This window comes from Nematostella vectensis, chromosome 12 (assembly GCF_932526225.1).
Source record: "Nematostella vectensis chromosome 12, jaNemVect1.1, whole genome shotgun sequence".
In the NCBI taxonomy this organism is placed as follows: domain Eukaryota; kingdom Metazoa; phylum Cnidaria; class Anthozoa; order Actiniaria; family Edwardsiidae; genus Nematostella; species Nematostella vectensis.
In genome coordinates, this window is record NC_064045.1 from 4696673 (window position 1) to 4710284 (window position 13612).

General features: G+C 37.1%; 2 protein-coding genes across 2 annotated transcripts; one reads left to right on the top strand and one right to left on the bottom strand.

Moving 5' to 3' along the window:
• Positions 1–74: 74 nt before the first annotated feature.
• Positions 75–4112, top strand: LOC5509639 (bifunctional arginine demethylase and lysyl-hydroxylase JMJD6). The gene is made up of 4 exons (XM_001630081.3): positions 75–785; positions 2265–2400; positions 3157–3286; positions 3773–4112. The coding sequence occupies exons 1-4, from the start codon at positions 169–171 to the stop codon at positions 3856–3858; spliced, it is 969 nt and encodes a 322-aa protein (XP_001630131.3). The 5' UTR covers positions 75–168; the 3' UTR covers positions 3859–4112.
• A 314-nt stretch (positions 4113–4426) lies between these two features.
• LOC5509658 (glucose-induced degradation protein 4 homolog) lies at positions 4427–9909 on the bottom strand. Its single transcript, XM_001630105.3, has 6 exons — positions 9703–9909; positions 9560–9619; positions 6746–6820; positions 6221–6253; positions 5885–5986; positions 4427–5476 (listed from the first exon to the last, which is right to left on the bottom strand). Exons 1-6 carry the CDS (start codon positions 9844–9846, stop codon positions 5282–5284), a joined length of 609 nt encoding a protein of 202 aa, XP_001630155.1. The 5' UTR covers positions 9847–9909; the 3' UTR covers positions 4427–5281.
• Positions 9910–13612: the final 3703 nt, after the last annotated feature.

Sequence of the window (13612 nt, forward strand, 5' to 3'; positions counted from 1 at the left end):
TTGTATAGCCGTTTTTGCGCCTTTGGCGTGGAAATCCAGGTGTCGTACCCACCCCTCCCTAGGTACGAAACTCTTGATAACAAGTGACCGAGGCTAACAAGTGCACACATCACATGTTTGTTCGCGAACTGTTGTCTGGTTTGAACGTGCACTGTATCGTGTGTGAAAATGAGCTCACAAAATCTCGACGAATTGACTAATCTCTTCAGCGAACTACGCAAAAAAGCCCGCAAAGAAGGAGAGGATGATGAAATTATTCGCAAGGAATTGTTAAACAGTGTAAAATCTAGTCGGGCGAGAAATTCCAAAGGTCTACTAGTAAAGTTTGTTGTGTTTTTTATCGTGCCTCTAATCCTTGGTGTGGGCAGCTATTATGGAGCTAAAGAATACATCAAACGATGGAAAGATGAAGGCCCTTGCCTGGTCGAGGTGAATGAGCTATTTGGCGAAATGACACGTAAACCGAGCGACTGTGCAATGATGTGTGAAGGACTCGAAGCTGTGCCGAAAGTATCGGGTTTGACAAGGGAAGAATTCATAGAGAAGTACGCATACAAAGGGAGGCCTGTTGTGGTTACCGATGCCGCCCAAAATTGGTCTGCCCTGGACACTTTTAACTTTACTTTTTTGAAGAAGCTCTACGACAGCAGTAAAAATTCTTACAAAATCACTGAAGAAGAGTGTCAATTTTTCCCCTACAAAACCGAGTTCTTGACGCTAAAGGATGCCTTCCACATGCCGAAAGAGCGGGCAGAATTCAAGGGAAAGCCTTGGTATATTGGCTGGTAGGTACAAAACGGCTCCAGAAAGCCTCTCGATAAATGTAGTCCTTAGCCTTTTTGTTTCTATAAAATGTTAGAGACAGTGAGGGTGGGCGGAAAACCAGCTGTATACTATCTCCGTATTTCCTCTAAAGCGGTGCTAAGCTCTTTATCTGTGAACTTTTATGCAGATATTTATCTAGGATTCGCGGTTTAAAGCTAAATTTAATACATTAAAGGGCAAATCTGTTGTTATAATGCCATATATTGGTGATTATATTTTGTCGAAACGCTGCATGAACCTCCGACTAAAATAGCATCCTTTCATTAGCATAATGCTGTTTAAGTGAAGTAAATCTCTTGACTCTCAATACAATTAGAGACTAGCTGCTTCCGATTAGATTGACGTTCTAGTCTAAATAAACTGAAAGTGTAGGAAATGCATATTTGTAGGGCCTTTCTTCAAGTGAAATGTTAAACATTAAAAATGGGAATCCAATCTAGACCCAACTTTGACCTAATTATGCCGAAATATGTAATCGATCCATTAAGCAAACACAATTGAAATGAAATTTGAATAAAGGATAGCATTAGAATGGGTTTTTTTTAGGAAAACAAAGAGAAAAGAATTATTCGGTATCATAACGTCTTGAAGGAAACAAAATTGGAGAAAACATGCTACTTAGACTCTAAATTGTATTAGAGGTTAAATTAACAATAAAGTTATTCAATGCATCACTGGTATACACCTGTTTCAAATAAGATTGCAGTATGAGAATCCATGTATCATAACTCATTGTACTTTATGATTACAAAATAAAAAAGCAAATTAGTTAAAATAATAACAAATCCAGGCTTCAAAGGTTCTAGCATTCTTGTCCATCTGAGCTTTCATATTGCTTTCATATACCTTGATTCAGCCCTTTTTATGCATCCCATAAAGCCTTGCAGGTTTCAAATATTAATTTTTTAGGCTGTCAACACGTATCCTTAAAAAATTGTTTCAGCAAACATTTTTTTTGCAGATGCAAAAATTTCTGCATCCACACATAGGGTATTCGAATCATTTTCAGCAGTCCACACGTATCTGGAAATTTATGAAAACCCAATTTTTTTTTTACAAATTTGGCTCTTGTCCACATGCATCAAGCGTAATTTTCTGCCACATCCAACAGAATGACGTAAGCGTATTCAAATTTTTTTGATATAACAGTCCACATGTATTCGTATTCGTGTCGGATAAAAAAAACACTGGAGAGCGTTTTTCAAAAAAAATTTCGGATACACCCGTAAATTACGTTGGATACGTGTGGACTGGATTCGTAATTTATATGTGTTTTCACAAGTTTGGAAAACACGTGGATGGGGCCTTAGTGCAGCCTTATTTGAAATAGCTGCATGTACTCTGATCTTGATATGAGATTTTCCATCTTGGACAATTTGGCATAGCTTGTCACCCTAAAAAAGTTTCACTGTTTACTAATCGGCCATTTGTTTATATAGGAGTAACTGTGACCCTGTGGTCCGTGAGAAGTTAAGACAGCATTACCAACGTCCATACTTCCTACCGGCAGAGTCAGAGACAAGTCAACAAGATTGGCTCTTCATGGGGGGCCCAGGACTCGGAGCACAGATCCATGTAAGTCTCGCCACAGGTAGCCCAAGCTCTTTCTTGGACTACCTGTGGTCTTGCTAAACTAAAACTATCCAGACAAATGAGTTCCTATCATAACAGGAGCCAGGTTAACTCTATCATACTGGAGTAGAATTGAGTAAACAGATTGATATTTTACCCTAAAGCTCTGTCTTACCTATTTCTTTTATCCTTTTTTCTTGCAACTCTTCTGGAAGAAAGAAAAAACAAGTTATCCATTTTTTTTACAACTTGCAATCTCTCTCTCAAGTTGCAAAAAGAGTGGAGTGCTCTCCTAATTTTCGCAGAAAAAAAAAGTTGAAGCAAAAACTGTTCACATGAAATGGCACTTGCAGGAAAATGCGAGAAGGGATTTTTCAAGCATGTAAATTATGTAGAATTTTATTTCTTAGTATTGTTCCCAACCCCTAACTATTTTACCTAAGGTAAATTAAAGCTGCATTGTTACCAGTTTACTTGCAGACATCGGATGGAAACCTCAACTGTTAAAAGACAATAAAATCTATTAGAATACTTGCTATTTAACAGGCCATCTGCTCTAAATGATCAATCATATCCTCAAAAAAACTTTCAATAGACACACTGCTTTCACAATTTTGAAATATTTTTCGCATTTTCGTTAAAAAATCATCTGACATTGTTATGTAATCCACTGGAAGTAAACTGGTGACAATGCGGCTTTAACAATCAGCTATATGAAGCATATAATTTGCAATGACCTGCAGCGTTTTGGCTTGACAGATTGATAGTGTTGAGCGTCCTTCATGGCAAGCACAGCTTTCTGGCACCAAGGTCTGGACACTTATCCCCCCGCCCGAATGCGAGCATGTCTGTCACTCCATGAAAGTTCCAATCAACAAAGGAGAAGTCAGTAAGTACAATAATAAACAAAGTCTCACATATAACTGGGTAATAGTATCTTTCTTTGAATTACACCTTTGTTTGGGAAGATCATCTCTTCCATTAACACCATATAGGTATAGCCAGAGGATCCTGGAACAAGTGACTTTTTGCCTGGAAACTATCTTTTTACTTTTGAAAATGATGCTGATTGGTTTAGTGAGTCAACTGAGTTTAAAATAATGGGAAAGGAATGCATGTCCTTATTAAGCAGCAGCCTTCACCAGAGCTCGATCGCTGCCTAGCATGGTGAGTCCAGAACGGCTTCAAGGGAGACTACCAAAAAGGAATAGCAGTTGTTGGAATTTTATACCCTGAAAGATACAGGCCTGAAGATAGGATGGTCATCCCCATCTGCTTCTTTAGGGGTCCCCATTTTTTCCCCGGCCTGCACACAGTACTTCCTGCAGTTCCAAAATCATAGTTACTTCTGCTAACTTTTATTTTTCTTCTTCAGTTGTTATTGACACAAACCAGTGGTTCCACAAGACGGAGGTCATGCCAGGAAACATCAGTATCACAATTGGTGCAGAATTTGACTGATGTTCTTTAAATCGAAATTATAATCAAGCCTTTCCCATAAAAGCTTGTGATTTGGATATTTTTGTAAATTTTCCACAAATAAAAGTAAAAGTAGTGTGATGGTATGGCATGTAAGTGTGGCTAAAATTGATATTTTTAACAAAATGCCATATTACCATCAAAAGATAGAAATTATATTCTTTTTTGTAAATTATTGCAATATTTATTGCCATAGAACTAAGTTGTGTAAACAATAAAATCTTGTATAAACAAGAGTTAAGATGTCATTTTTCTTTTTGAATACATTTTCCAGCAACAAGGCCTACCGTAATCCAGAAAAATGAAAACGATGAAACTAGGGGGGCAAGAATACAGGTTGGGAACCATAGCCTGAGATCACAGAGGATGGTGAATATTTATCACCCCTATTTTGTTAATGTTTTTGTATTGTGCCCCTATTAATTTTCTGATCTGATAAAGCTCTGTACAAAGCTATACCCTGCGAAACCATGGAAACAATTTTGGTACACAATTTGGGGGGCTTCTAAAAGTTTACTATTGAATTATTTCTCAAATAATCGTGGTACTCTTTAAAAAAACTCATATCATTTTATTCTATGCCTTGATGTTTCTCTCTTGATATAAAATACATTTTTACACTAAAAGCTAGCTGATTTTCTTCACTAGAAGATAGGTGCTCATAGATCCACTTGAAAAAGAATCAAAATACATAAATGTTATTATAGCTGAAGCAATAGAATTGAATCTTTTGCAATTAAAGCATTTTACTTGCTACAATGTCCTAATAATTTGACTTGACTCAATCAAATGCATGGTATGTAAAAAAACTGAGATCCATAATAATGCAATCCACTTAAATGCAGTAGTTTTACTTTTTTTCTAATTTTCATCAAACTTTCATTTCCTGGTGGTACATATCTAACATGAATTTTTGTTATAATGACAACTTATTCTGTTGTTAATATTTGCAATAAATGCAATATAGTTGTTTTCTTATTACAAGCCTAAGAATGCCAGGCCATTTTTTATTCTCTAAAAACACCGGACACAAGACAATAGACTAGTGACATCACTCGTACCATCAAAGCATTCCACCTGGTTTTTGAGTCCTACTTTCTGCTAGTTCTATTTTCGTTCTTTTGCAGGTGAGCTTTATCTATTTCAACCTGTGCCTTAAATATATTCATACATTTCTTTTAGTTGTTCTCTAACAGTATAATATTTGCAACCTAAATACAATTTTGTATTGTAATAATCAAACCACTAGAATTTCATATTCTCCACAGGTTGGTGATGCTTACATCCATTGTGTGAGGTTTAAATGAGTGTCCATTTTCTCATTTGATATTTGTGTGTGCAAAGGAAGCGACACCACTATTGGCCATCATCAATGGCATTTTAGGGATACTACGTGTAGCTTTCGTTATCTAAACTCATAGATGGGTTGACTGTGGTCAGGGACATGAGTCAAATTAAGGGACTGGAACCATTCTGAGCTGCGATGGTAGTAATACCCCTCAACTGTGGCTGCCGATTTTTGCAGACAGATGTAGTAGAACCCCGCAAAGGATGCCCCATTGATATCGCGGATCTTATGATCAGGGACCAGAAATTGTTCCTGTATATGAGAGAAAACACATCACATCAAATTCATCAGCATGATTAGTTTTAATTACAATTATCATCACTATCAACATCATAAGCTGACAAGGAACAATGAATTCTGTTTTTGTCGAAATCTTCTATTTTGTTAAAATCTGTGTAAAAATGTGTAAATATCAGACAGCAACTGGCTAAACTGTTAGCACCCAAAATATGCGTGGAACACTTGATCAATTCGGCTCTGCTTTATTGAATTATTCAAATGGATGTAGTGACCTTTTATGGGAGCTAAGGATGCCTTTTTGATCTAAACTGTTCCCTGAAGTCAGTGAATTCCTGCTCTGGACCCTACGCCATGCTTTTCTCTATCAAAGCCCTTCTCTCCCTGTTTCGCTCAATTAGTACTGCCCGAGGTTAAACTCACCTTCCATCTCATAAATACAAAGTCCAGGTTATCAAGCTGGCTGTAGTCAAAGGTGTCAGAATTGAACGTCTTGGCGAACTGGTAGAATGCTAAGAACTTGCTCTGTAAATGTTAATAGAATAAGATTATCCTAATAATATGGTAGTTGTTTAGGTAAAAAAAAAGAACAAGACTTGTAACTGAGATCTCTTTAAGAGGAATTTTTATTTGACTTTGATCCTAAACATGGTGCAAAGTTCTTGAAATACAAACAATGTGAAACTCTAGATTTACATGAAAATTTACATTAAGATCTAAAATAAAAAAGATTTTTTGGGTAAGTAAAATGTAACTCACCCAGTGCTTCTTGTCAACATCTTCATCTGCATCCTGAAAAAATTAAAAATAGAAAACACAATGTGTCAACTTTATAGCACAAATTATCATAAATAACAAATCATGTGACTTTATGGATGCCAACTTGCACACGCTCCACCTTTTAGTCGCAAAAAACAACAACAAAAACAAAAAGCAACTTATTGTTTACTTACGAATAAGGCAGACAGTGTCTTTACCCGAAAGGACTTTTTTCCTTCCTTTAAAACACATAATTTTGGTTGACTGGAGCAGGTTTTTTTTTGTGTATATCATGGCTTGAATTTAACACTCAAAAAGTCATGTAACTTTGGCCAGAGCCATTTTTCACAGTAATTCATGTAGATCTATTTTAGTGAAAGATAACAATCCATGATGACAATTACAACATCCCTGATAAATTGATTTTTTGCAGCATTAAAACATTAACCACAAGTAGGTTACACATTAACCAAGTAGGTTAGACCACAAGAAAATACCACAATGTGAGGTTGATAACCGACTTACCCATTTTCTTGTTAAGAATGGATGCTTCCTTCCTATGATTTCCCCATCAAAGTACGTTGTAAGGGTTGGATATTCCTAAGGGATAAAAGCATACTTTGAGCACTAACCATATCCACTCACTTAATGACAGAGATTTTCTTTCACTTCTCAAAATTCAGCTGTGCTTTTCTAGCAATGGTTTTTATTCAAGGGCAGCGACTGCTCAGATAAGCCAAGCACATTGCACCGTCTCAAGAACTTAGGCTAATGAAAGCTGATTTTATTGGTGAAAGATGACTGAGCTTAATATCCAATTCTCAAAGGGGCGACCCATGGAATCAACTTTCATTGTTACTTGGTGTTTCGGTTTGGCCTGCAAACGATCATCCAGGAACTTCCCCTTTTCAGGTGGGAAAATCAAATGGAGGGAAAACAATTTATGTGCACGTCATTTTTAGCATCGAAAACAAACGCCCGAATCAGGCGAGAAAAATAGAATAAATAGCAAATTTTGTAAAACAAAAATAGGCAAGCATGATTTTCCACCTACGGCACCTAATTAGCAACTTGAAGTGCTGATTTTAGCAAGAAAATGTTGCAATGGAAATTTCACTGTTAAAAAGCGGGAGAAAAGTCAAATTTTGGTAACAGAATTCTATCACAACTTTCGCATTAGTAACCAGGCTTTATCACAATATTGCGCATGCGTAGATAATTCTTCTTCTGGTTTGAGTTTCCAACTCTATAATCTTTGCGAAAAACGGATGCAACTTGATTTTTTTAGGCAGAGAAGATTCACCTAGTTGTGCTCTACAAAACTACGTATTGATTTTACGATATTTTAAAAATTAATGATATTTTAAAATAAGAGTTGAAAACTAAAAAGTAAAGATGTGCGAAAATTTTATTTTTTGGCAGAATCCAAAACGCATATGTAACTTTGTAGGCTCCCTCACAAATAATGTTAAGCTACATTTATCTTTGCAGATCCTTCAACAGCTAAGATTATAGACTTTTTCTACTGTGACGTCATCACATGACATCATCACCTGAAACATCAACAAAATTTGAATATTTATAAACAGTTTTTTCATGCCTAAATTTATTCAATTTCACAAATGTTTGGCAGATTTATAGCTCCTGGAAGTTTTCATATCAACAGCCCCAAGAGAAATATACCCTTGACAACACCCTTGAACATGAGCGTGCACTATAAAAATGATAGCTTCACCCCCTTTTTCGTAAGCTTTTGCGCAAAATGTCACCATTCACAACTGTACTTAATTGAGTGCATTTCTCTGAAACTGCCAGGAGAAACAAAGCGAAAAGTAAAGCCATACAACATAATACGACAACTTTAAAGTACAAAAGAACTATAAAGGCATATTTGGGAATGTGTTTGGAGTCAATTACCTACAAAAACATGAACAAAATTTGTCATTGAGAAATAAAACACAGTGCGAGCTCATTTGAGTTGAAAAATAAAATCTAAAATGGCGTCATTCAGGTGTGCAGAAGGACAAACAACAAATTTGCAAAATTCATCACCTCAAAACCTATCTAATCCCCCCTGATTTTTTGTTTTGTTATTAGAAAAGGCCAACAGATAGACTGTTTACTTAAATGACACGTTTTCGGTCAATCTTGAGCTCTATTATAGCTTTCTGGCTTCTCTCTATGGAGCTCTGCACTCAGTTAAGTCAAATAATGAATGAAAGCTTGCCTAAGGCAAGTCCCTTTTATAGCATGAGTTCATATTTAAAGCTATTTAAGGGTAGTGGATACATACTGTATCATGTGGCATTCTGTGTTGAAAACAGCTGAAAAAAAGTTTTTTATTCTATTATTCTGTATCAAAGCAATAATTCCAAAAAGCCAGGCACATTGTTTTTCGCTGGTATGTGCTGATTGATATTGTGCTGTCTAATGAATCAAAAATAGAAAATGGAAGTGGTTTATCATGGATTAAATGCCTAATACAGTCAATATCAAATTAATTCACTTGCTTATCAATATAAAAACAATTAATTATTATCTGCACTTATTCAGCTTTCCAGCAATCATAGTTTGCAGTGATATGCATGTCTTTGTGCTTAAACTACATACACTTAAATAGAACTTAGATAGAACCTCCATATAATGGATTTTCACTTTTTCACGCTGAATTGGATTTGTCGCGTCAGCGAAGTCAAGCAGGCGAAGGGAAATGGACAGTCAAGTGCCTCAGACCTGTCACTCAGACATTTATTTTCTTCAAATAGTGACTTTTCGATTTTTTCTATTAAAAAAGGGGGGGGGGTGAACATCCACCCAATCCACCCCCACTGTATGCGCCCCTGGTACAACACCAATTCAAATGTCAAGCTTCTGATGTGCCAATTCAAATACCATCATTTTTCGTTTTGTGCAACAGAAACTCAGCACATATTAAACTTTTACTACTCGCAACCTATTGAGCGTGACTTTCGATACAAATAGACAATTAGATTTGGCACGGCCAAATCGGCATGTATGAACCGGCCCTAAGTTACCTTACATACAATGTAACTTTAGTGTAGTGGTAAGTATACAGAATACAAACTTCTCCCACATACAACATGGAATTTAGAGAATTGTAACCCGGTTCAAACAGTATTATACCAAATTAACTTAAGCCCTTATAGAACGGGTAAACTGTTTATTTAGCTAAGACTAATACTATAAAAAGTAAGTTATCTAGGTAAGTTACCACAAACCATCTAAATCTGGCGGTTTTTAAAGGCGGTTATTTTACTAACACTACTCAGGTTTTACAACCTATTCATTCAATCATCGAGTATTCACATCCGTACTCACCTCAGTTAAGCCTTTAATTTTCAAGTAGCCGCATAGAAAAGCACTTTCTTCATCAACATGCTGTAAAGAAACCGGAAAAGTCAATCAAATACACAATTCACTACACGCTAAATCTACGACTTTTTATTTGATATCGAACGAACCTGTAATACAACTTCTACGTCGTAGCGGTTTCCCTTGCTCTTCTGGTGTCCTTGGAACCGCGACCCACTGTAGAGGAGTGACTGGGCGAGTCCTGGTTGTTTTGTGCTCGGTGGAAGGGGATTTGCGGCCACTTTTCCCGGCATTTTTAGGCCCCCTTTTACTTCTTTTCCTTACAAACTGACATTGCACCATTGCATCATGGGTAAGGTAAAGGTCACGTGACAGCTTCATTGGGCACACGCGACCGCGCAGCGAATGCAGAAATACATTTGTGGAAAAAATATTTGAAATAGAAATAAACCATGAACAAGTTGCTTTATTTCGATACTGAAATTGTGTCTTTAACCATTTTTGGCCAATGACCTTTGGAATTTTCTGATTCAGACTAGTATTTTCAAATTTGTTTTGTCATTTGCGACTCGGGTACCCTGTGGTTTTTGGAATATAGAAATATTGGAAAAATTATATTAATCAGGGGCAATTTGCTTTGTTTTGATATCCAAACATTGTCTTTAATCAACTTTGACCAATGGCCTTTTAGTTTTGGTATTGATTTAGACGTGTATTTTTTTTTCCGTTTTAACGACGCGGGTACCCTGTGGTTTTGTTACGAAATGGAAAAATCACATATTTCAAGATGTTCCACCAAAGGGATTTTTGGGGTCTTTTAGTATGTTAACTAGGTTGTATCACTTGCTCAAAGTCCGCTGAGAGAAATTCCATTGCAATAAGTTCCACCTGGGCCATAAAAATTTCATAGATTGACTGGACTACTTGAAATAAACAAGCTATAAAATAAAACGTGTAAAAAAAAGAAAAGAAAGGAAAATGTATAAAAAATATCGTCCATGTACAAGCTACGAAATTGAAGTGCCAGAGACCATACAGAGGCAAAGTTGCCAGAATGCCTCATGGTGTCTTGTACAAAATAGGGTTTGTTTCGGTGATACTAGTGATGGTCATGAAGATGGTGTTGATTATGATGTTGGATTATGATGATAATCATCATAATGATGGTGGTGACAATATGATGACGATGGTGATAATCATGATGGTCTTATGATTATGATGATGAAGATGAAGCTGGTGCTGGGTTATATTGATGGATTATGATAATGGTGATGTTTGTGGTTGTGAAACTACGACGACGACGGTGATGATAATGGAGATTGTTTTGACGATGATTAATGAAGATGATATCATAATTATGCATGTAGATCAAAATGTGGTGCGCTTGTTTGCATGGCCTGGGTGCTATTGCTTGCTATACACCCCCCCCCCCCCCCCCCCCCCCCGCATCAGTAAGAACCACAACATCTGTAAAAGTCATTTTTAATCTTTAATCTTTAATCTTTAATAGTTATACTCCTAAAAAACAGTTAAGACTATACTAGGAGTTGAAAAAGAAAATACAATATGTAAATACAAAAGAAAAATATAATAATAATAATTATCGGCCATCGGAAAAATAATTTAGGTTAAATTGAAAATGAAGCATAAATATATATTACTTGAAAATTATTGAAATTAGATATTTGATAAAATTAAATAATTAATTATATATACATGAAATTAAAATTATCATCAATAGAGTGAATGCCATAAATGCATGAAACAGCCAACCAACAAGAATCAACCCAAGCGCGAAACAAAGAATCTTTGCCTCACCCTTGAGCCAACTCCCGCTTTATTTGTTACACAATAACATCTCACCTATAACATCTAATATAGATTTCACTATTACTCAATTAACAAATCTCAGCCCCTTACTTCCTTTATTTACCATAGCAATGACATAAGCTCGGGTTCGGATTATTATACCCTGTCTGGACTCAGGTGATTTAAGGCATGGCTCTCGAGAATATACATAAACTGGCGTAATATTTATGTGAATTTACGTCATACGGCCCCTTTAAGGGTTTTAGGCATAAATGCATGAAACTTGTCAAGTAAGTTTGTCTTGTGAAACGGAACAAGAACTATGTATTTTGTAGGCCACGGAAACTAAGGTCACGTGACTTAAAAGGCGGCCATCTTGGGTTTTTTTTATAAATTGCTCCAGCCTCCAACCTTGAACTCACCAAATGCTACGAAAATTGTATTAATTTATAGGTATTAGCTGACTGCATAAGACTGCAACTAGAAAATTGGGATAAGCTTAGAAAAAAACTTGGTTTAAAAAAGAAGAAGAAAACACAAAATTTCGATTTTTTCTAAATTTACCCCGATTTTTAAATTGCAGCCATGTACTGACTGCTAATATCTACAAATTGGTACAATTTTCGTCGCATTTAGAGGCAGGAGCAAATTATAAAAAAATCCAAGATGGCCGCCTTTTAGTCACGTGACCTTGGTTTCCATGGTTACACGTCCCACAAGATAAACTCAACAAGTTTCATGCATTTTTGTTAAAACCCCATAAAGATACGTTATTTTGTGTGATTTTCCCGTATGAAAGATTCGAGAACCCGAATCTTCGATTCGAGCTGGATGTATACAATGTACATGGATGTAACATCCAGCTTTAACGCGCTCACAGCGATGCCGGTATCAAATGCTCTATTGCTCTTAACTCAACCGTGCCTAAAATTTGCTTCCCTGGTCCTAGCATCACGTTACTTTACCAGTTTACAACTAGCCATGAGAGCAAAGTGACCTGCACGCCATCCTAGTCCCTGCCTCCCTGGCGTTTCTTTGTGGGAGGCAGATAGACTTTGTTAATCCAACCAAGAGAAGGGAATAGGAGAAAAGTGGGAGAGTAGAGCTTTTCGCGGGGAGGGTTTCGGGCGAGGTCACATCATTTACCACAGGAAACTCAAAATACCACAGAAAACCCGAAAAGGCTAAATGTCTAGAATATTCTCATACCTTTAGGTACGTGTAGATAGGCTCTCCTTTCTCCCCCATTTAAGACCACTTTTCTAAGAATCGGAAACTTTGGCGAGAATCCGTTCCCTGGACTGACGTACATAAGCGCGGTACGCAGCTGCGCTGCGCTCCTCGCCGGCTCCTTGAATCCGATTTGATTAGACGGGAATGCAAGTACAATAAGTCCGCATTTACCTTCCTTGTTACCGGGAACTTCATCCATGAGCTTGTTTAGGTCATTGTACTGGTCGGCGAAACGTGAGAAAGTTGCCACATTCACCACGAGCACGACATGATCGCGGTAGACGTTCAGAGGATGAACCTTTGCGTCCAAGTCTTTAGACGTGTAGTTAGGCCATATCGGGAGAGATACAGGACGAACTCGCACGGCTTGAGGAATTGGAAATCACACCTGCAGTAAGAGGAAGCAAAAGGAAAATTCCCGACGCAACAAGGCTGAGCATATCTAAAAGCGTGCTTCCAAAGATTTTAAAAATGCAAGCTCTGGTAATATTTCTTGTATAAATTGGGATAGTTGTCCTCTCTGGGTCGAGGTCGACGTGTGGATAATTCTATTGGTGGAGGTTTGGAAAGTTGCGTCGATAATCAGGTCACGTGAGCGGGTGGGGGACACTTGTTTCATCGCATCAGCGTGCAACATGTCGGACGCAGTTGATCCCTACTGACCATACAACCGCAGGCTCTAGAAGCGATATTTAAGTATTCTAATACTATCTCAATAATATTGCAGCCATTTTGGGGAGAATTTGGTTGGTGTTTTTGTATATTGACATTTCCAATAATTATCACAAAATTAACACAAGCGACAATCTCTCGTCTTGTAGGTTCCATGTCTTTGGGAATGTCAATACTTATCTTTCAAGGCTTTTTTGTTACATTTTTAACATATTATGTCTTCCCTAGCATAGTCCTTGGAATTCTATTCAGGATTCCTGTGGATAGTTATTTGGTAAGAAGGGCTGGGACAGACGTCATCACCACAGGAAACCCGACAAAAAAAAACACCAAGGGCTAGAGTGG